Below are 23,931 nucleotides of genomic sequence, written 5' to 3'. Positions count from 1 at the left end.
TGTCCCTGAGTCATCCTAAAATATGGAGGAGAAGCTCCTGGACCAACTGGTGGTACTCCCCATGATCCAGCCTCTTTTTTAGGGTCTCATGTACCCACACAGATCTCTGTTTATCTGTGCCCAGCAAATTATTTGCTGATTTGTTTACAAGTGGCATTCGATTAGAAAAGAAAACTCTCTGTGTGATCGGGGCCTGAATCATGTGCGACGTCGTTTGGCTTGAATGTAGCAGACGTTTAATTATAAATGAAAGTCCAGCTTTAACTTTAATTTAGTAAAAGTTTATTAAACCAGACTTTGAACAGACGTGACCTGTGAGAGAAAAAAGGAATTTAACAAAAAAACAGAGTTCAAATTATTTCTGTAATAAAGTTCAGATTTTGTCGTTGATAAATTCAAAGTGCTGTGTCCACAGAGCTGTTAGAGGGCGAGTCAGATATTCACACAGGTATTATTGTTATATTATGACTATTAATGTTTGATAAAAAGCAGATGTCACATTTGATGAAGAGAAAATCAAACTACAGACTTTATTTAAAATGATCATAAAACCGTCTTTAAACATGTTTCTGCTGTTGTAGGAACATGTCGATCACCATCAGTCAGTGCTACACATTGACAGATTGATCTGAGTGATGGTCATGTGACGGCACATATTTGCTGCGTCTCAGAACAAACCGTGAACTTTTACTGATTTTTGTTGAATCTGTGCAAGAAGATAAAAAAAGTGACGTAAACAGGAGATCTGATTTCCTCTTTAGTGTTTACTCTGTGTGGAAAGGTTCAGATAACACCTGCTGGGACACACTGTGTGTGTGTGTGTGTGTGTGTGTGTGTGTGTGTGTGTGTGTGTGTGTGGTGTAACACACATGGAGTTAATATTTAGTGTCGACCGTGAAGTGCATCACAAATGAGAGAGAGCAGCAGAAGCAGTGTGAGCACAGAGGACAGAGGAGAGTCTCATTGATCCAGCTGTTCTCTGACAGTCATTCAGACTTACTCATCATCATCATCATCATCTTTATCTTCATCATCATCACCATCATCATCACCATCATCTTTATCTTCATCATCATCACCATCATCATCCATGGCGGTTCTTCCTCTGCGGGTGAAAATGTTGCAGCAGGTCTGGAGGTTGAAAGGCGTCGTCATTCTCGTCTGCAGTCCGTTCATCCTGCTGCCGCTCGCCGTCAGCACCACGGTGAGACCAGTTTATTGACCAGTTTACTGACCAGTTTATTGACCAGTTTACTGACCAGTTCACTAAATATGATCAGTCAAAGAGCTCTAACCAGTTTAAATAACCATTTTACGAAGCATTAACCACCAAATTTTTTTAGTCTTTCTTTCAAACACTGACCAGTTCAACTTTCCAGTTTACTGAGCTACTAACCAGTCTAAATGACCAGTTTGAATAACTAGACTGAACACTAACCAGTATAAATCACCAGTGCTAATCAGTTAAGTTGCTCTTTTACTGAACACTGACCAGTTACATTTACCACACCACAAATAACCAGTATGAACCAGTAACACAAACCACTGTCCAGTAAACTGCCCAGTTTAATCAACCAGTCTGCTGATGTCCAACCAGTTAGATCAGCCAGTTCATTAGAAATATCCCAGTGGACAAAACCAGTTTATTGATACTTCATCAGTGAAACTAACAAACCACTTCGACTGAACCAGTTCACCACTCACTGACCAGTAACACCAGTAACACTGACTAAGAAACAGCTGTGGAACAGTATCAGCATCAACATGGACCTCAAGTACCAGCAGTGAAAGTATTGATAATCAATCAGATATTATTGATGCATGAACATACTGATCAGTTTCATGTTTCAGTACAAGAACCTCAACATTGTTCAGTACTCTGAGTAAATGTAAAACCAGTTGAAGATTGTCTGACCAGTTTAACTGGGGATTTACTGGCTGATTTAAACTGGTCAGACCAACAGGCTGAGATTCAGTTGTTTGGACACCGACAGGCAGCAGGTTACGTTCACAACTCCTCTGTCACTGATTGACGAACAGAGTTCAGACTCTTTAAAAGTTCAACAGAAAACTGAGAAGTCGCCTGGAGAAAACGTTCAACTCAACGATTCTGCAAACGTATATTTCTCACGTATCATCATCGTTTCTAAAGTGTCGTGTTTCAGATCACACGTGTACGAGCTGAGTTTGTGTCGACAAACCGGGTATGTTTTTAACAACAGGTCAGGTCGTTTCCAGCAGCGTTTGTGGCGACAAAACGAGACGTTGAGACATTTCGAGCTGCATTTTTGCTGACAAATCGGACATTTTGAATTAGACACTGGCTCGTTTCCAGCTGTGTTTGTGGCAACAAAACTGGGTACTAACGAGATGCCGGGTCTTTACCAGAACTGATTATTTTGCAACAAAATCAGGTACTTTTTAACAAGATGTCCGGATATTTCCAGGCGTCTTTCTGGTGCCAAAAACAGGTATTTTCTAACAGGACGTCGGGACGTTTCTAGCTGTGATTCAGCGACACACCAGGTATTTTTAAAGACATGCTGGGACATTGGCCGCCATGTTTTTAGCAACAACATGAGTTTTTTTTAACCACACACATTAACCACAGTGTTGTCACTACGTAAAGGTGAAAATGAAAAAGTAAAGAAACATAAGGTTTTCACACATTTGCAGTTATCTTATCTTATCTTATTGACGTCATAGGAACATTATAAAAACATTATGAAAACATTATAGGGACATTATGTGAAACTGTTCAGGTTTCATGTCTTTACGTGAATACACGTTGAGACAGAGACGGCGTGTTTGGACAGAGACACTCCCGTCCTCAGCTCCCTGCAGGGTCAGGCCTCTTTAACAGGTCATTTCACCTCATTGTTATTCAGTCCGCTCGGTGTTCTCACAGTCACAGCGTGAAGCTTCACACATGTTCTCCTCCACATTTGCTTCATATACAACCAGCTGTGGGAGACGTACTTTAGGTAGGAACACTACAGCGTAGAAGTACTCTGTTATTCACATCCAAATGTACATAAAGCACTGAAAGTAAAAGTACTCATTATTCAGAGTAATATTATGAATATTATACAGGAAGTGTTTTTCTCTTTATAAAGTATAAACATCACGTTATATAATAACTGTCAGTCCGTCAGCAAGCCGCCCTCTCCTCACGTTTCTCCTCGTTACATCATCGCTGCACACGTGAACACTTCGCATCAGTTGGTTTGAGACGTCACAGCTGGATCCTGGAGTCCAGCAGGTGAACAAACGCAGAGTCTCAGGTGAGCAGACGCGTCGTAGAGGTTTAAGTTCACAGCGTGAGTCTGAGTCAACACGTCTTCAGCTTCCAACAAAAACACCTTTGGCTTCACATGTTACATAACCAGGTGCTGCGGTTTGATGAGACGCTCAGGTGATTATTTATCTGCTCCAACAGTCAGAAACTTTTTGATCCTTTAAAATCCACCGTCGAGATCTCATTACAGAGGAACCATCAGAACATCAGCAGCTTTGATCATGTGACTGAAGTTAAATGTTTTGGGAGTCAGAGTTACCTGATATGTTAAATGTTTTCTGTGTGTGTGTGTGTGTGTAGGAGGCGGCCTGTGCTTATGTCATAGCCCTCATGGCGGTGTACTGGTGCACTGAGGTGTTGCCGCTGGCGGTGACGGCGCTGCTGCCGACCATCCTGTTCCCTGTCCTCGGCATCATGGAGTCCAAAGATGTAAGAAAGGACACACACACACACACACACACACACACACGAACACACACACACACACACACACATCCTACAGCAGGGATGTCCAAACAGTGTTGTCGGGTTGTCCCCGGGGCCTCCTACCAGCTGGACCAGGAGGATCCTGATCAGATGTTGAACCACCTCAACATGAAGGAGCAGCGGCTCTACTCCGAGCTCCCTCCAGATGTCTGACTCCTCCCCCTATCTCTAAGGCTGAGCCCAGACACCCTACAGAGGAAACTCATTTCAGACGCTTGTATCTGTGACCTCATTCTTTCAGTCACTACCCAGAGCTCATGACCATAGGTGAGGGTTGGGACGCAGATGGACCAGGACATCGAGAGCTTACACATCTCTGCAGACGCCGCACCAAACCACCGATCCATCTCACGCTCCATTCTACCCTCACTCATGAACAAGACCCAGAGATACTTGAGCTCCTTCTCTTGAGGCAGTAACTCTCTCCCAACCCAGAGGGAACAATCCAGCATGAACCATGACCTCAGATTTGGAGGTGCTGACTCTCATGCCAACCGCTTCACACTCAGACCGCCCCAGGTCATGCTGGAGGTCACAGTGTGATGAAGCCAACAGAACCACATCATCTGCAAAGAGCAGAGACATAACTCTGAGGTCCCCAAACTGGACCCCTTCCTCCCCCAATATTTTTGGGGCAAATCCACGAGTCACTAAATTAATGTTTGACATTGAGGTTAATATTTATCAGTGTCTGTGGTTGAACGGAAAAACCTGCTTCATCTTTTATCACAGGTCTTTATCAGAGAGATGAACTCTAGAGGGGCAAAAATCCAGAAGTGATGCTGAACTGTTGGTAGATTTTGTTCCAGGACACATGAGCTCCTTCAGTGGTGTTACTGGGAGCGTCTTTGTGTTTTTAATCTTGAGAGACGTCCCTGCCTTGTTACGAAAATCTGCACCGACCAATGAAATGAAGTAAAAGGCTAAAAATAACCCAAAGAAATTATTTTTCATCTGCAGTCTGAGGCCCTGATCACACAGAAAGCATGCAATGTGCACTACACTGGAAAAAAAGGCAGGCAACCACCCCATCACCTCCTCACCCTAACCTTCCCGTGTCATCTTTATTTACTTTATGTATCCTGCAGTAATCAGTGTGTAGCTGCTGCCATGTTGAGGCAGAGGGTGCTGTCTGTAGCTCTGGTTGAGGGTGAGAGGCTGTCAGCAGATAAACAGAGATCTGTGTGGGTACATGAGACCCTAAAAAAGAGGCTGGATCATGGGGAGTACCACCAGTTGGTCCAGGAGCTTCTCCTCCATATTTTAGGATGACTCAGGGACAGTTTGACAACCTGCTGTCTATCATCAGGCCGTATAGCTCTGGGTATCCAGCAACCACTACCACCAGTTTCTCCTCCGTTGTTTACCAACTGTAAACTTGTTGTCATGACCACCACAGAAGCCCCGCCTCTCAGATCATCCCTTTGAAAAAAAGCAGAAATGATGTGGGGTGCTTTTCTGCTCTGGGTTGAGTTTGTTGTTATTGTTTTTAACTCGTGGAGTTCAGGGCGCTCCGGCAAAAGAACCAGGTGCCTTCACAGAAACACGAGGCGCGAAGCAACAAGCTTCATTCTGATTAAAAACTGTCACAAAAAGTCACCTCCAGCTGTTGAAACACTTCCTGTGTGGTCGATGTGTGAGGTTGACAAAAACTTCTCATTAACTTTAAAACTTTAAACGACTCACCTTTTGTTTCAGTTCTGGTTTGATCATTGCAAAGTTCAAGTGTTGATGACCAATAAGTCCTGCAAACATTCACAGGTCGATCCTCCTGTTTCTAACTGCCTGAAAATCATCATCAAGAGATTCATGAGATGGAAAGATGGACTCTTCTTCTAACACTGAGAAATGATTTACACACAGCAGGATGAATGGATCATATATTAGTTGGACAAATGAACATGGTGCTCCGCCTCACAGTGTAAAGCCTTATTTAACCTCCTTTTGTTCAACACTGGGCCAGTGATGGAGAATTATTACATAGAGCTGCATAAAGACCTGCTGACTGTGTGTGAGGTCCTGGTGCCTGGTACAGACATCATTCTTGTTGCATGAAGTGTCAAAAGCAGCTGTGCAGTGTTGAGGTTTGTTGTCTAACACCTGTCAATCCTTCCTGCTGTGTGTCAGGTGTGTATGCAGTACCTGAAGGACACCAACATGCTGTTTGTGGGCGGGCTGATGGTGGCCGTCGCCGTGGAGCACTGGAACCTCCACAAACGCATCGCACTCCGAGTTCTGCTACTGGTCGGAGTCCGACCCGCCCTGTGAGTCACATGATCTCCTGAGCTACAGGGTCGATGTCTGCGCTACTGAATACAAGAACAAAATGAATCTGTTAAACAGAGATATTATTTATAACACTCAGCAGCACGCCATCAGACTGAAACTAAATTGTTCAGTAGATAAAAAGTTTTCTATTGTTCTCACTTGTGGAATTACAATGTAATGTTTGACCTGAGGGTGGCGCCAGAGACGAGGTCATGTTGTTATTAAATCTCAGGGTGTGTTCCACATTCAGACTCACTCATGCTAACATTTAGCATCAATGTTAAGTTCATAAAATGTTTATCATTTCAGCATTATCTGACGCTGACAGGATTTTATTTCAAACTGAATTCAAAAAGTTCAAAACATTTTAGTTGACAAAAATTCTAACTGTCTACAATTTCTACGAAAAAATTCAACGCTTAAATGTGCAATATGTAATTTTCTGCCACTAGGGGTCTCAAACCAAAACAATAACAGAAGACGGAGTTGGATGATGTCACGAAGTAGCATAGGATCATGGGAGTTGTAGTCATATAACAGATACAGATCTGCCGCTGGCCGGAGCGCTGGTGCCCCGGCGGGCAGCAGTGCTTGCAATACACAGGTGGAAATGATTAATATTTCGATAACATCAGCCAGATGTTTGCTTACCTGTCTAGTAGAACACACGCGAGGTCGTCGTCGAATTGTAGTCCTACATTTTCACGAAGCTCTCTCCATCTCGGAAAGGCCGCACCAATATTTATCCTTGATTTAGCTCTCTTCTTATCCCAAATTCTTCTGGGATCGCTTGGTTGACCCGTATGTTTCCGTTTTACCAGCGTGTTTACCAGGATAGCTTCGGTGTCAGAAAGTGCAGCAACCGTCAATGCATAATCATGATCCATGACGAGTTAGCTTAGCCTAGCAACAGTAATGTTCATTCTCTGACGTCTCATCCGGTCTGCTTCTTCTTCTTCATTTAATGGCTATGGTAACTGGAGTTACGTCGCCATTGACATGCGACATAATGACACGGTCCGTAACTGACAGGTTTAAGGGCTGATTTACGAGCACACACTTACTGATCATCATCTGAAAAGCTCAACATCTCTCTATTTATACTCTCAACAAATAACTAATGTGAGCCAACTAGGATTTGTCCCCAGGTTCATTGTAAACTCTGACTTATCCATGTGACTGTTAAGAAGCAGAAACTTCTTTCTTCGTGTGCAACATGTTAGTCTGGAGGTTTAAACTGGTGTCCTCTCACAGAGTTGGTGATTCAAACTAAACTTTCATCTCTGTCAGAGAAAACTGATCTGAGTTCAGACTGTTTACTTACAGCACAGCTACACTCACAGATAACTGAGCCTCCTACCTGTACCTCTGTCTCCCAGGTTGATGCTGGGGTTCATGGGAGTGACGGCCTTCCTGTCCATGTGGATCAGCAACACAGCCACCACCGCCATGATGGTCCCAATCGTCCAGGCCGTCCTGGACCAGCTGCACGACAACGTAGACCCTGAACCCTCCTCGAAGAGCCAGAGAGGGAGTGCCGACCTCCACCTGGAGCATCAGGAGAAAACTGGTGGCATCCTGCAAACTGCCGCTCCGAACACGCTGGAGAACGGTACGACTAATACATAGTTTTATGTAGCAGATATGTTGAAACTTTATGTTTCAACAGCGCTGTGGTTAACGTGAGGTTATGTTTAGGCCCAAAGACCACTTGGTTATGTTTCAGAAAACATGTTGTGGCGTAGAATACCCGGTTTGGTCACCAACATGACTGTAAATATCCGAATGTGTCGTTTAAGAATACTTGGTTTTGTCGCCAATAACACAGCTGAAACAGTCCTGACATTTCTTTAAAAATAGCGATTTCTCCAAAAACATGGCTGAAAAAACTTCAAGCATCTCATTAAAAAATACCAGATTTTGTCAGCAAAAACTCAGCTGGAAATGTCCTGAGGGTTTTTGAATAATATCAGGATTTGTCGCCAAAATATTTGAATCATTAAGTGACTGGATTGAGTTTCTCTGTGGTCTGACACTGACCTGTAATGTGTGTGTTTCCTCCCAGGTCTGAATGTTGCAACTTTAACACCAGGCAACTCAGAGAAAACCAGCAACCTGCAAGACAACATGTCCTCTGAGCAGAAAGTGTCCTCAGACGGTCAGATTGACAGACAGGGGATCATCAAACCGACACCACAGGACAAACCTCCAGGACCACCAGGACCCGGTGAGTCCACAGAGGAGAAAATCCATGAGTGGAAAAATCACTCATTAGATTGATTTTTTTTTCTTTAGAACAGCTGTTTGTTTCTGTTCACTGCAGTAAAATATGAATATTACTTCATCAACGACTTTGTGGAGAGTTTAGTTAAAGTAACAGTGTTTTAGTAGTGTAATGCTAAATCAGTGGAGTCCTCGTGTAATTTCATATTGGACATCAAGTGCATGTGTTTGTAACCGTTTATAACCAACCTGAACTATAGTTTATTTGCCATAAGCCAAACACCCAGTATTTTGTTAAGAAAAAAACAATAACCTGGTTTCCTCACCAAAAGCCCGGCTGGCAATGTCCCAGGAGCTTGTGGGTTTTGTTTGTCAAAACATTTCATTTGAAATACCCAGTTTGTTGTCAAAACAAGGCTGTAAATGACCTGGTGTCCCCCAGTAAAATACCTGGTTTTGTTACCACAAAAAACACTGGAAATGGTCCAGTGTTTCATTGAAAATGACCCAGTCTTGTTGGCAAAAACACGTCTGAAAATGTCCAGACACTTTGTTCAAACATGCTTGGTTTTGTCGCCAAAAGCACTGCTGGAAATTTCCCATCATCTCATTAAAAAAGATCTGGTTTTGTTCCCAAAACATGGCTGGCAGCGTCCCAACATTTTTTTTTAAAATACCCAGTTTGTTGCCAAAAACAAGGCTGTAAATACCCCGTTCTGTCACCACAAAAAATGCTTAAAATGTCCCAAAATTTTGTAAAAGAAACACCGAGCACAGACGTTGTAGAAAAACAGAACTTTATATTCCAAATGTTGACATAAGACTTAAAAGATTGTTTTTGTTCTTGTATAACCGTTCAGTGGTCAGAGCTGAGACCCTTCTGGAAACTTTTACTGGTGCATTCTGGGATACTCTGACATCTGAGATGTAACGCTGAGTACTTGAGTACTTTTTAGATTCAGAGTGATTGACACTCCCAGAGGACGTCACCATCTCTGATGTCCATCATGAGAAAACATCCCTGAAAAATCACAGACAATAGGCGCTGATGACTGCAGAACCTGAGAATCCTCCTGTTTTTAAGTTTTCCTCAGTATCACAGGAATCCAGGGACACTTGTCCGAACATCCGTGAGTTCACTGCAAACAAGAGCTGCTCAGAGAAAATGACTTTTAATGGAGACAATTCACAACGCGTAGAGCAGGGCTGAATTTCCTGTTTACAAACTTTACAGCATGATTATTCCTCTAATTGACCTATGGCTAAGCCACGCCCCCCTCCACTCACCTGGACAAACTATCAACATTCAGTGCCCGGCGCTATGGCAGGTGTCACAGTACACGGCATTTCACAGGAGGCAACTGATGATTTTTGGGGACATAACGATCAGATGTCATTGAGAAGTAACCAAAAGGGCCTAAACTACGCATTGGAGGGATATATTCATCATTTTATTGTTGAGAAGGTCGATGAAAAGCTTAAATTACAAGCCAAAATTTACAGGTCACAGTGTACGCTTGTGAACCGCATCTGGTTGCCGTCACCATCAAAGACAACAAGTTAAAGTGCCACTGAAGTTAAGGTTTTTGGCTCAGAATATGAGAAAAGGATAACGGCCTTTTTACCATCTTTACCAAGAGTGTCTCTCCGTTAGTTTGGTGCTACAGTATTTACACTGAATCATTCAGCATAACGTTTGCCAACCTTTGTTATCTCTGCCATTACAGATAAGTTAATGAAGCTAAGCTCCAGAAGTTAACGTTAGCTTAACTAGAGCCCTTTGGACAACAGCTAACAATGATGTACCATCACCAAAGTACAAAACTAGAACAAAATAGGCTAATGAACTCCCAGCAAACAAGGTGACATGATGAACAACGCAGCTAGGAGCTAACGTTAGGCTAACTTTAGCTAATGTTAGCTAGAGATGTTAAAGATAACTTTATATTTCTTTCCAGCAAAGTGACAATATGTTGCCTCAAACACAATGTTGACTTACCTTAGAACAGATGTAGACATCATTGTTAATCTTATTCACGTTGAGTTGATGTTGTGGTCTAACGTTACCACACAACTTTATCCAAAGGAGACACTTTTCTCGCTTGAGATGTGGTTTAAAGTGTAAAAATACACCTGGTCGCCCAGCCTCTCAGGATACCTTGTGTCAGAGTTGCATGTACCCCATGCACACCGTTTGACCATTTTTAAACTTCAAATCTCTGAAAAAGCTCATAAAACCCAACAAACTGACTTTCTGTAATGCATTTCAATGGACGTCCAGGCAGAGAATGTCCCAGTGTATGGGAATGGCTATACGCACTGTGATTGGCTCATCACGTTTGAGGGCGGGGCTTAGCCATAGGTCAATTTAAGTAAACAAGGGATGATGATAGGATTAGTTTTGCGGTTAGATTTCATGAGATCACAGCTGTAACACAACCCGTCTAAGAACATCCCAAAAACTACTAAAAACTGATGCATGATCTGGGGACTGATCAGAATCTGCGGTTAATCAACACACGCAGATTTACTGACTGTACGAACGGTCTGTTGCAGTGGTCGTGGCGGTGGAGAACGTCTGCTGTCAGGTGGAGGTGGTGGAGCTGAGTGATGAAGAGGAGCAGAGGAGGAACATGAGTAAAGGACTCCTGCTGTGTGTGTGCTACGCTGCCAGCATCGGGGGCATCGCTACTCTGACCGGAACCGGACCGAACCTGGTTCTGATGGGACAGATGAGCCAGTAGGTGTCACATACACACACACACACACACACACACACACACACACACACAATCGGCTCCAAATCCAAACCAACAACCTGCTAACAGCAACGACACTCTGACTATGATTCAGTGTCCCTGTCAAACAGACATCTGAAAACCAGTGAGTACAATGGATCTACAAAGAGACCAGGACACAGTGTTGGGGGCGGGGCCTCCTTCATTCTTATAAACGTTGCTCAGTGGAGCCCGACACCAAAACAGTTCATGTTCTGGAATTACCCACATCTTCTGCATCACTGGGCCCACAGAGCAGGAGCACTCGAGACTTATGATGGCCAAGCAGCTAACTTCCTGTTTAGCGCTCCAATAACGTGAATGAGGATAAAATTATTTAGTCCTGTGGCTCTTCTCAACTCTCCAAGTGTTATCGTACCAAACTGATCAAATCCTGGTACTGAAATGAGTCATTTTGCTGAGGTTGTGACCATCATGAGGAAGATTACCTTTAAAATGTAATACTGTAAGAGAGAGCAGAGCAACGGATGCAGCAAACACCCGACTTTCACCTGGCAGCCTGCTGTTCACTTCTGGCATGACCACATGTTTTTGACATCCTGCCTTTGGTTGCTGCATCCAGAACCTCAACAGCAGACAGAAAGATAGCCAGTGCGTAATATGTAGACGTGAAAGTCCTCTGACAAAGCGTTGTTACCTCTGGCTCCAAAAATCAAGATGGCGACGGCCAAAGTGCCGAACTTGAGGCTTCAAATTAGGAGTCCACACACCAGCAGGTGACATCAGGGTGGCTGCATCCATTATTTAAACAGTCTGTGGTTACTTCCCAACTCTGATTGTGACATAGCAACTTTAATGGGAATGAACAGAAGGCCCCGCCTCCAACGCCGTATCCAGTTCTCTTCTATACCCATTCAGACCAAAGGTTTCAGGTTCCCTCATGTTGAACAGACGACACACTGATGTTTACAGTGCTTCCTCTTTGCAGTCCTCATTTCAACACTCTGTGGAACCAAAGCGTGATGGTCATTGATTGTTTGGTCAGATTTGTGACCTTGTTCACTCCTTGATCAGAAAGTTTGAGGTTTTTAGCATCTGAAAACTTTGGCTTCATTTGTTCATTGTAGAGAAACTTTATCATACTTCTCGTGTCAGTCCTCAAATTCTGATCTCAGCTCTGTTCAAACCTTTGCTTGAAATGTTCTGATGTTTCTTTTTGATAAAGGTTTATTGTGATGTTTAACTTCCTGTTTGTCTCGTTCTCGTAGACTCTTCCCTCAGAACGGTGACGTGATCAACTTTGCGTCCTGGTTCGCATTCGCCTTCCCCACCATGGTGCTGACGCTGATGCTCGCCTGGTTCTGGCTGCAGTTTCTCTTCATCGGCTTCAAGTGAGTCTCTTCACCAGAACACCCAAACAAAAGTTCACTCAGAGCTTCCTGTGAAGAGTCGAGTCGAGGTTATTCAGGTGTCTCTCAGCACTGGTTGTTGGTATTTGTAGTTTTCTTAAAGATCTTGAATCAGCCAGTCGTTAAATGTTGACTTTGGTTCTTCACAGCCTGCGGAAGACGTGGGGTTGTGGGGCGGTGCAGTCAGAGAAGGAGCGAGCGGCATACGAAGTGATCCGGGACGAGCATCGGCGTTTGGGGCCAGTGAGTTACGGAGAGGTCAGCGTCCTGGCGCTCCTCATCCTCATGGTGGTGCTGTGGTTCACACGAGACCCGCGCTTCATGGACGGCTGGGCCACCCACGTCTTCAATGCCAAGGCCGAGTGAGTACCAACAGACTCGAGTAACTGAGGGGGTTAGAGAACGTTCAATAAAAGGCTTGTTCAAACTTTATAAAGTATCTTCACAGTTTAACCCTTTCAGAACAGACGAACCAGCCGCAGGTCGCTGTTTTCATGATCCTGATTTAAACAGATTTAAAATAAGAACCGTAATGTTCTTTTAGCAACACAAAGCTAAGGCCTCTGTCTCCTGTGTCGTCACATCATAACCTTACCTTACCTTACTTTACGTGTGGTGGGAACATGATCATTTACTGGAATTACACCAGAATTTGATAGTAATGGCTGCAGGAGATCGTTGATTGCATAATCCTGTAAAAACCAATCTAAAATAAAACTACAATAGAGAGAACATTTATTCTTTTTGCAGCAGAAAGCCAAAGCTTCTGTCTTCTCCATCACCATGTCAATGACGTCATTGCTCTACATTACATGTGGTGCAAAATTGCACGGTGTTGCAGGAGGAATGAATAAAGAATTCATCGCAACGCCTTTTTACTCGGCTCATAAAAATGAGTGTATCTCAGATATTAAATAATGAATTGAGTGTTACGAATATTTTCTTTATGGTTCTACATGTAAAAATCTTTTGGATCAAAATGTTTGGTGTTTTTATTTTGTAAAATCTGATGAAAAAACATCTGACTTTGGTATTATTTTTTTAATGCCACAGTTTCAACACTTAAATCAGTTCTTTTGGTTTATTGACTTCTTAAACCTTTTAGCTCAGGTTGTACAGGTTCTGGGGCTAGGAAGCTCTTGAAGATACTCCAGGAAATGACATCACAATTAGTTGAAATACCAGTGTAGGTTGCCGTCTTTGTTGCAGTGACTGAACCTGCGTGTCCTCTGTGTGTTTCAATCTGCTCAGTCTGGACTGAAGTCGAGTCTCTGGCTCCACATTCAGTCTGTAAATCCTTAAATCTGCTGTCTGGAGTCCGAACACCACCTGGAATATGTGTGTGTGTGTGTGTGTGTGTGTGTGTGTACATGTGTGTGTGTTCAGCTCTGGTCCTGCATTAATGTAAAGTGGAAAAAGAGTTCAGACGACTGAATGAACCCGCAGTGTTGTCAAATGCAGACCTTGCCTCGGGGCAAACACACAGGAATCAGAGGCGAAGAACAAACAGAGGAAACGTGTCCTGGGTACAAACTGTGGGACTGACCTGCACACTGTCGCTGCATGAAGTGCGTCAGGCTGCAGGTCACCGAGGCTGCCGACACTCAACTGGTCTCAGCACTCACCACATGAGCACATGAACAGGTCCAGAGTCGAGTCTTTACACAAGTGCTCTCTGAACTCCGACTGAATGATCAGTCACACCTTGTCATTTTGTATGTGTATGTATTTATTCAATGTTAATCTTGCTGACGAAGACAACGGTGAACATTTTTTAGCTTTTTTACGAATGACGAAAACAAGACAATGACAAGCTAAAGAAAGATCTTGATAATAAAAACTATGATAAAATCTATATTTCATTTTTGTTGTGTGTAGTTTGAAGATAAAACACAAAAAAAAAATCACCAAAAGTTGACTAAAATGTAAAATTTTTGGTGACCAAAACATTTTGAATCGTCATCTAGTAAAGTCTAAAATGTTTTGAAGCTTCATCAACTAAAACTAAAAGTTTTCATCAACTAAAACCTTTAAAATGTTTGTTGACTAAAATTTTTTAAATCTTCATCAACTAAAACTTTTAAGGATAAGAATGACTAAAATGTGATTAAAACTAATAAGACTAAATCCAGAACAGCTGCCAAAATGAACACTGATCCAAATAATGAACGGGCTCTTGCACCTTTGTGCATGTCGGGGTGTTGGCAGGACGCTGGTTGATGCAACCTTCCGCTCATGACTTAGATGTTATTTGCTGTGTGGACTGTTGCTGGATAAGATGTATTGCAAATTGTATCCCACTGTGTGGCGCTATAGAGAAAACACAGGAATTATACATCATGTTGTATGTTGTGTAGATCACACTGTTTAAATTAAACGTAGACCGACTTCCTGTTGGCAGTAGGTGGCGCTCTGACTGTGAGTCAGTATCAGTTGTTGATGATTTCAGGCTGTGAAATCTGGGGCAGATTGGACACCATAAAGTCAAGTTACGATAATGTCCTGTGTCATGCTGAAACATCAGAATTTGCTGCATCGCCATGGCAACAAGGAAAAAGAAACAGAATTGTGGTAACGTTTCACTGTTAAGATTTGAAGATTGTACCACCCAAAATCTGAAACAAATCTGACAAACCCTTCTGTAATGAGTTCCTAAAAGTCTTTTACGTTTCCTCTTCAATGTCACCTCAATAACGTTGTTGTTCTGCTTCACTGTTTCGTGTAAAAGGTACGATCACAGAACGGAGGGACGGAGTCATCTCACCTTTAAAGCAGCATGGAAGGTAGTAACGGCGCCGAAACAATGTCTGTCCAGCAGGACGGGACCGTGGGCAGCACAGATGTGACTTTTTGCCGACGTGTTATGAGTGCACCCCACCACAGGAGATTTAAAAAGCTGCTGCTAGCAGTTAGCAGCTAACTCAAAGAGGAAAAGAGGAAAAACAGCAGCTGAAAATGTCCACAAGTAGTGAAAACAATGAGGTCCAGGAGCTCCTTACCCTCCGAGCAGAGGACGAGATCAGCCGCCATATAACAGGGACACTAAATGATCGTTATTGACATGTGATGTCACTGTTACTGTTTATAAAGAGCTGCTAACACGTATGTTATATGTCACACTAGAGGCCGATGCCGTTGAGTTACATGTCACAGCTCTTTTGATTCCATGATGTCGTCATGTTGTCTAAACCCACACTGGAGTAAAATATTGCCGCCGTCATTCAGCAGCTCTATAGCGCCATCTAAAGACCTGGAACCACCTGTGCAGGATGGTCTAAGGTCCGTTCTGCGCCGTCCATGTCCATAGCGATGTCAGCATTGTGTTGTAAATTTATAAAGTCCCAGCTGGGTCACATGACCAGCACAGGATGTCATCCATTGATCTGTTTGTCCTGCTAGTGTCCGTCCTTCAACACTGAGCTGAAAATACAACAACAACAAAAAACCTGAGTCCATTTCCGAGAATAAGGAGAAAAATATCAGTGATCAGAATCAGGAGGTGACGGACTGATAAAATCTGAGCTCTCATCTCTTTCTTTTTATTCTCCTCAACTCATTTTAATTTAAAACCGTTCATCACAGAAACAGAATCACTTTTATTAAACTGTGAGCTTCTTCCTCCTTCACGCTCCTGGAAATGAACCATCACTCGTATTCACACAGAAACATATTTATAGAGTTAACATAGCCTGTTGGTCTGAGATTTAGTCCTGAGATCAAACGTGTGTGAGTCATGTTAAACTTCATGGCTCTTGTAGAGCTGTTGAAAAAAGCAATATCACAATTGAGTCCTGCAGCAAATCACAGCCCTGCTGATTCATTCATTCATTCATTTTTTTCCCCATAACCACTTATCCTGTTGGGGTCAGAGGGGGGTGGAGCCTATCCCAGCTGGCATTGGGCAAGAGTCACCAATTAACCTGCATGTGTTTGGACTGTGGGAGGAAACCAGAGCACCAGGAAACCCACGCTGACACAGGGAGATGGCAACAGATCGGTTTGCAGAAACGTACAACACCAACAGATATTAATGTTTGATGTTTGTCATTTCCTTAAAGAAATGAACATCTATATTTTCTGGACCTGATGGGGTTAAAGAAGTCGGATCCTTCTGCAGGCTGATGGTCAGTTAGAGGCTGAAAGTGATTTTTGGCAGCAGGACACAGGTGATCTGACCTGGTTTTTTAAAGGCGGGGTTGTGGGGGGGGGGGGGGGCAGGAGGGGGGCAGTCACCTTGGACATGCAGTTTGTGCAAACAGGTGATTTCAACATGTTTCCTGATTGCACAGGTTGATCGTAAGCAAACTGCAGCTGATGCCAAAATAAGGATTCAACTTTCACCTGCAATCCTTCGGTGTCTCTAAAGAGACAGTCATTAATGTTTATACATACTGGAAAGACACAGAGACGTGATGATGACACAGAGACATGATGACGACACAGAGACATGATGACGACACAGAGACCTGACGACACAGAGACATGACGATGACACAGAGACCTGACGATGACACAGAGACATGATGACAACACAGAGACATGATGATGACACAGAGACATGATGACGACACAGAGACGTGATGATGACACAGAGACATGACGACACAGAGACATGATGACGACACAGAGACGTGACGACACAGAGACATGACGATGACACAGAGACCTGACGATGACACAGAGACATGATGATGACACAGAGACATGATGACGACACAGAGACATGATGACGACACAGAGACGTGACGATGACACAGAGACATGACGACACAGAGACATGATGACGACACAGAGACGTGACGACACAGAGACATGACGATGACACAGAGACCTGATGATGACACAGAGACATGATGACGACACAGAGACGTGACGACACAGAGACGTGACGATGACACAGAGACATGATGACGACACAGAGACGTGACGACACAGAGACGTGACGACACAGAGATGTGACGATGACACAGAGACATGATGACGGCACAGAGACATGACGACATGGGAAAAAAACATCCTTAAAGAGACCAACAGTGAGTTGTAAATTTAAATTTACTGAAGAAAGAATTAATTTTTTGCTGCACTTCTGGACTGACTGAGAGGACATTTGTATGAAGATGGACATTATTCACAAAGTATGGAAAGTTAGATCTTTTTTATAAAGTGAGAACATTTGTGGAAAGTTAGAAATTTTTACAAGTAAAGGACATTTGGGGACATTTTTAAGACTTGAGGACTATGTGGAAAGTTATACATTTTTAACAAGTGTGGACATTTGGGAAAAGTGGGGATGTTTATACAAAGTCAGGACACTTGTGGAAACTCAGGACGTTTTTACGAAGTCAGGATGTTTTTACAATGTAAGGACATTTTACAAAGTGAGGACGTTTGGTGAAAGTTGGGACGGTACAGAGTTAGTGAGTTAAAGTGAATCATTTTGGTGTCGGCAGGTGAAACTCTCGTCCTGAACTTTTTTGCAATGAATGAATAACACATTAAAAAAAACACTCGGTGTGAAGAGGACATGGATTCATGGATTTTGGGGACATGCCAGTACTTTTGGTCGCTGAGTTCAAACACAAATACTCTGTGGTGAAATCCCCATTCATGAACTGAGCAGCTGCTGTTGCACCATGTGACCCGTTACTCCACGCCGACAGAGGACAGGAGGACATCTGATTATTGCAGAACAAACATGAAGGCAAACAGGAAGTGAAGCTGCGTGAGGAGGATAATGAGTTGGCGAAAAACACGTAGGGTCACTATTTATTCATCCTGGTGCCATTTTACAGTGTTACAAAAAAAATCCAACGTACCTGAGAACAATCCGACATCAAACTACGAGTTGGCATCACGTTCAGCCATCAGCAGAGAGGACGGTACTGAACACATGAAACAGCAGTCGTATAAATACTGCGTCTCTGTTCTTATCTTTGTAACTTGAGCTGTTAATCAATCAAAACAACTTTATCCTGAGACAAAACATCTGTTTATATTCTGTGGATTTAATTAACTTTTAGATAAATTCATTCATTCATTCATTCATCTTCTAACCGCTTCATCCTCTTGAGGGTCGCGGGGGGGCTGGAGCCTATCCCAGCTACATCGGGCGAGAGGCAGGTTACACCCTGGACAGGTCGCCAGACTATCGCAGGGCTGACACATAGAGACAAACAACCATTCACGCTCACATTCACACCTACGGACAATTTAGAGTTACCAATTAATCTGCATGTCTTTGGACTGTGGGAGGAAGCCGGAGTGCCCGGAGAGAACCCACGCTGACACGGGGAGAACATGCAAACTCCACACAGAAGGGCTCCCACGCCCGGGATCGAACCGGCAACCCTCTTGCTGTGAGGCGAGAGTGCTAACCACCACACCACCGTGCCGCCCTTTTAGATAAATTGTTATTATTATTATTATTATTATTTCCCCGTGTCAGCGTGGGTTCTCTCCAGGCACTCCGGCTTCCTCCCACAGTCCAAAGACATGCAGGTTAATTGATAACTCTAAATTGTCCATAGGTGTGAATGTGAGTGTGAATGGTTGTCTGTCTCTATGTGTCAGCCCTGCGATAGTCTGGCGACCTGTCCAGGGTGAACCCTGCCTCTCACCCAGTGTCAGCTGGGATAGGCTCCAGCCCCCCCGCAATCCCCAAGAGGATGAAGCGGTTAGAAGATGAATGAATGAATGAATTATTATTATTATTATTATTATCATAGGTTTTATTATTTTATTTTATTATAATTACACTGTAGACATTTATCAGTCTGTGATGTCATAAAGCTGCCCTCTGAAGGCGAGCTGGTTTTTCGACTTAATATAAGAGTCTTCATTGACTTTGTCCTGTTTGTTTTTGTGGGATGTGAATGTTTGTTGTTTTCTGCTGATTTTATCAAAGTAAATAAATAAATGTTTGTTGTGTCTGCAGGTTCGTCACTGATGCCACCGTCGCTCTGTTTGTTGCTGTGTTGCTGTTTGTTCTTCCTTCTGAGCCGCCGCACTTCCTCTGCTTCTGGAGGAGCTGTGATACAGGTAACACGCACACATGCACACGCACGCACACACACACACACACACACACACAGATAACACACACAGGTAACACATACAGATAACACACACACAGGTAACACACACACACACACACACAAAGTTGACATTTCTTGAATTTCTTTCAATGATTTGATTATAATATTGATTTCATCCAATCAGAGTCCCCAGTGTCTCGAGGCCCCGCCCCAGCTCTGCTCACCTGGCAGGTGACTCAGAAGAAGATGCCCTGGAACATCGTCCTGCTGCTGGGAGGCGGCTTTGCTCTGGCCAAAGGCAGCGAGGTGAGTTTAACATCTTCAGAGAGACACTGTGGAATGTGAAGACGTTTTTACAAAGTGAGGACGTTTTACAAAGTGAGGACGTTTTTACAGAGTTAGGACTTTTTTCAAAGTGAGGACGTTTTTACAGAGTTAGGGCTTTTTTCAAAGTGAGGACGTTTTTCAAAGTGAGGACGTTTTTACAGAGTTAGGACTTTTTTCAAAGTGAGGACGTTTTTCAAAGTGAGGACGTTTTTACAGAGTTAGACTTTTTTCAAAGTGAGGGCATTTTTCAAAGTGAGGACGTTTTTACAAAGTGAGGACGTTTTACAAAGAGAGGACATTTTACAAAGTGAGGACGTTTTACAAAGTGAGGACGTTTTACAAAGTGAGGACATTTTACAAAGAGAGGACATTTTACAAAGTGAGGACGTTTTTACAAAGTGAGGACGTTTTACAAAGTGAGGACGTTTTTACAGAGTTAGGACTTTTTTCAAAGTGAGGACGTTTTTCAAAGTGAGGACGTTTTACAAAGTGAGGACGTTTTACAAAGAGAGGACATTTTACAAAGTGAGGACGTTTTTACAAAGTGAGGACGTTTTACAAAGTGAGGACGTTTTTACAGAGTTAGGACTTTTTTCAAAGTGAGGACGTTTTTCAAAGTGAGGACGTTTTTACAAAGTGAGGACGTTTTTACAAAGTGAGGATGTTTTTACAGAGTTAGGACTTTTTTCAAAGTGAGGACGTTTTTACAAAGTGAGGACGTTTTTCAAAGTGAGAACGTTTTTACAAAGTGAGGATGTTTTTACAGAGTTAGGACTTTTTTCAAAGTGAGGACGTTTTTCAAAGTGAGGACGTTTTTACAAAGTGAGGACGTTTTTCAAAGTGAGAACGTTTTTACAAAGTGAGGATGTTTTTACAGAGTTAGGACTTTTTTCAAAGTGAGGACGTTTTTACAAAGTGAGGACGTTTTTCAAAGTGAGAACGTTTTTACAAAGTGAGGACGTTTTTCAAAGTGAGAACGTTTTTTCAAAGTGAGGACGTTTTTACAGAGTTAGGACTTTTTTCAAAGTGAGGACGTTTTTCAAAGTGAGGACGTTTTTACAAAGTGAGGACGTTTTTACAGAGTTAGGACTTTTTTCAAAGTGAGGACGTTTTTACAAAGTGAGGACGTTTTTACAAAGTGAGGACGTTTTTACAGAGTTAGGACGTTTTTCAAAGTGAGGACATTTTTCAAAGTGAGGACGTTTTACAAAGTGAGGACGTTACGAGTTAGGACGTACAGTATGTGGAAAGGTTGTGCTGAATGATGTAAAAAACATCCTTGAAACTAGAAACTAGATCCAGGCAGAAGCTTTACACCTTTCAGTGATGTCATGTTTTCTTCATACTAACGTGTGTGTGTGTGTGTGTGTGTGTGTGTGTGTGTGTGTGTGTGTGTGTGTCGTCAGGTGTCTGGTCTGTCCCGCTGGCTTGGCACTCAGATGACGCCGCTACACTCCATCCCTCCCTGGGCCATCGCCATCATCCTCTGCCTCCTCATTGCCACCTTCACCGAGTGTGCCAGCAACGTTGCCACGGCAACGCTCTTCCTGCCCATCCTGGCCTCCATGGTACCAAGACACACACACACACACACACACACTAATGATGCACACTGTACGTTCACGCCGTCACAGTCAGTCGTCATCAGCAGAGCCGTTCAGTTCAGGTTCCTGTAGATGTTTCACATTAAAAGCTTCTCAACAGCAACAGTAGGAATTAAACACTTGTTAGTGTGAAAGGTCTCAACAGGAAGTTTCATCGACCGTAACAGCGACAGAAAAAACAGCGACATTGAGAATCTGCATTTTTAGACACTGAATAATTTGATCAGCAGTCGTTTTGACTGAACGTTGACATGAGTGTGTTTCTGTGTCCTGACGCAGTCTCAGTCCATAAACTTGAACCCTCTGTACGTGATGATCCCCTGCACCCTCAGCGCCTCCTTCGCCTTCATGCTGCCGGTGGCCACGCCTCCCAACGCCATCGCCTTCTCCTCCGGTATCCTCAAAGTGTCTGACATGGTGCGTCCCGATTCTGGAGGAAAACACCACTATTTCAGCTCCGCCCATGACGCCATAATAACCCCCGTGTTCTTTGCGCCCCCTGCAGGCTAAAGCTGGCGTGGTGATGAACGTCATCGGGATCAGCTGCATCAGTCTCGCCATCAACAGCTGGGGGCGCGTCATCTTCGGCCTGGACTCGTTCCCTCCATGGGCCAACGCCACCACCGCCATGTAGGATCAACAACCAGCTGCCTCATGTCTGTTTTCAGGTCTCGTCACTCGGCTGCAAGTGAAATTATTATTTTATTTTACAGTGGCGTATGACTGCTGCTGGGTCTGAGCCGCCACGAACTTTGCCTGGATGTTCGGATGTTCTGTGGAGACAGTTTCCCAAAAGTTCTCTCACCAGACTGCGACTGTGAGCGCTGCTGAAACACTGCAGACTAAAACAGAAATGATAAATAAACCTGCGTCTCATTTGAACCATCACCCGATAAATAAAGTTTAATATCTGAGAACTGACGGAAACTTTCTCCCCAAATATTTTTAATTCAAACCTTCAAAATGTTGTTTGGTGGCGACTTTACTAACAGTTGTTCTTTTGGGAAACTGACTCCAGATAGTTACAGATCAGGGAGCATCTCTTCTTCGTGTCATCTAATTATTTGTAGTAATTATAAAATATTGTGTTTTGTGTTGTTTTCTATTTAAATATTTTTATTGGTAACATGTGAATGTTTCTGTACATACTTAACTTTTCTACCATCTTGTTGCTAACAGTTTTATTACGTGTTAATAAAAGTTGATCTTTGAACAAACGAGTGATTGAATTATTAACGTATTGACACTATACAAATATGTACACGTCATCAGCATATCATGATACAACGCTTCCTCTGAGATCCTACAAATGTTATTACGTTGTTTTTTTGTAATGTTGGGTTCACACTACACGACATTTCTGTCCGTTACACGGTCTCTATGTCACATCAGGAGGTTGTGGAGTCATAAACTTTTGCTGTGTGTCCACGACCAATCATTACTGGTCATCTCTCACAACGTGTGTGATGTCATCAGATTATTCTTTTCCTGTTTGTATTATTATTATTGTTATTATTATCTCAGTCACTGTGTCTGTTCGTGTCTCAGCTGAACTGTTACTGTGGTAACATAAAAAGTGTCACCAGGTGGGCGGAGCTACATTTGAAGTACCACATGCAAACTATGACAGTCACTGAATCCTCCACAGGAAGTCCTGCCAAATATTTCACAATAAAAGCCTTTTTAGAAAATGAAGGGATTCTCTCAGCTGAAATGATGAGAGGCTTTTAATTTGAAACAGAAACAGGAAGTGTTGAATTTGATTAAACTAAGAACAGAATGCTAAATGGTGGTGTGTGTTTGAGATGCAGCTGGTAGCCTCTGCAGCTGTGCTGAGTAAAGGCCCAGACACTATCTGTGAGTTTGATTCCTTTATATCCTCCATTATGAAGAAAGAACATTCTTTGCTAGCTTGATGCTAATGGCAGTACTCAGCCGGTTGATAAAGTGCCTCTGCTGTTTCCTGTTTACTCTGTGTGCTAACGTCCCTACAGGAAATATCTAAAAGGCTGGGCTGTTGTTGTCCTACAGTTTCCATGGCAACAGATCGCTCTGTGTTCCTATTGGTCAAAGTGACGGCTGTGACGGGAGAAGTCGTGGAAGACAAAAGAAAATCAAACATGCTAGACTTTCTGTAGGGACTTCATGAGGCGTCCCAGACATGCCGTCAGCTGTCGTCTACTATGACACACAAGATGAAACGATGGATTATGGATTATTGTGTTCGACACTCATTGACGTTCACATTCTGAGCCGACACCGTACGTTGCAGCATTGAGTTGTAATCAGGCTGATGTTGTGTGATGTGAACCTAGCATAACTGTTTTTATTTAAAAGACAAAGAAGGTGTAAGGGTGTGAAAAGGTCAAGTCACAGAACATTTGTCACACAGCGTCACACTTTTCTCAGCGACGTTTATACACGATCCATTTCTCCCGATATTTTGTAAATTTTTCAGTTCAGGCCTCAAAATAAAAATGAGTCTTTCCAAACAGTAGCTTTGGTTTATAAGTTTGTAATCCGATGTCGGAGAATCAACTCGTA

At 43.1% G+C, this 23,931-nt stretch overlaps 1 protein-coding gene across 2 annotated transcripts; it reads left to right on the top strand.

Moving 5' to 3' along the window:
* The first annotated feature begins 891 nt into the window (after window positions 1–891).
* On the top strand, window positions 892–22,604 carry slc13a5a (solute carrier family 13 member 5a). 2 transcript variants are annotated; one of them, XM_049592680.1, is made up of 13 exons: window positions 892–1,204; window positions 3,599–3,727; window positions 5,912–6,048; window positions 7,432–7,664; window positions 8,118–8,279; window positions 10,832–11,015; window positions 12,282–12,404; window positions 12,572–12,784; window positions 19,357–19,460; window positions 19,641–19,762; window positions 21,190–21,351; window positions 21,667–21,804; window positions 21,893–22,604. In XM_049592680.1, the coding sequence occupies exons 1-13, from the start codon at window positions 1,091–1,093 to the stop codon at window positions 22,019–22,021; spliced, it is 1,950 nt and encodes a 649-aa protein (XP_049448637.1). In that variant the 5' UTR covers window positions 892–1,090; the 3' UTR covers window positions 22,022–22,604. The 2 variants fall into 2 exon arrangements, with proteins under 2 accessions (XP_049448637.1, XP_049448638.1); XM_049592681.1 differs by lacking the exon at window positions 892–1,204 and adding an exon at window positions 2,186–2,204.
* The last annotated feature ends 1,327 nt before the right edge of the window (window positions 22,605–23,931 follow it).

Source organism: Epinephelus fuscoguttatus, linkage group LG12 (genome assembly GCF_011397635.1).
Source record: "Epinephelus fuscoguttatus linkage group LG12, E.fuscoguttatus.final_Chr_v1".
Taxonomy (NCBI): Eukaryota; Metazoa; Chordata; class Actinopteri; order Perciformes; family Serranidae; genus Epinephelus; species Epinephelus fuscoguttatus.
Note: the sequence above shows the minus strand (reverse complement) of the source record. Positions and strands in the feature narration are given on the sequence as shown.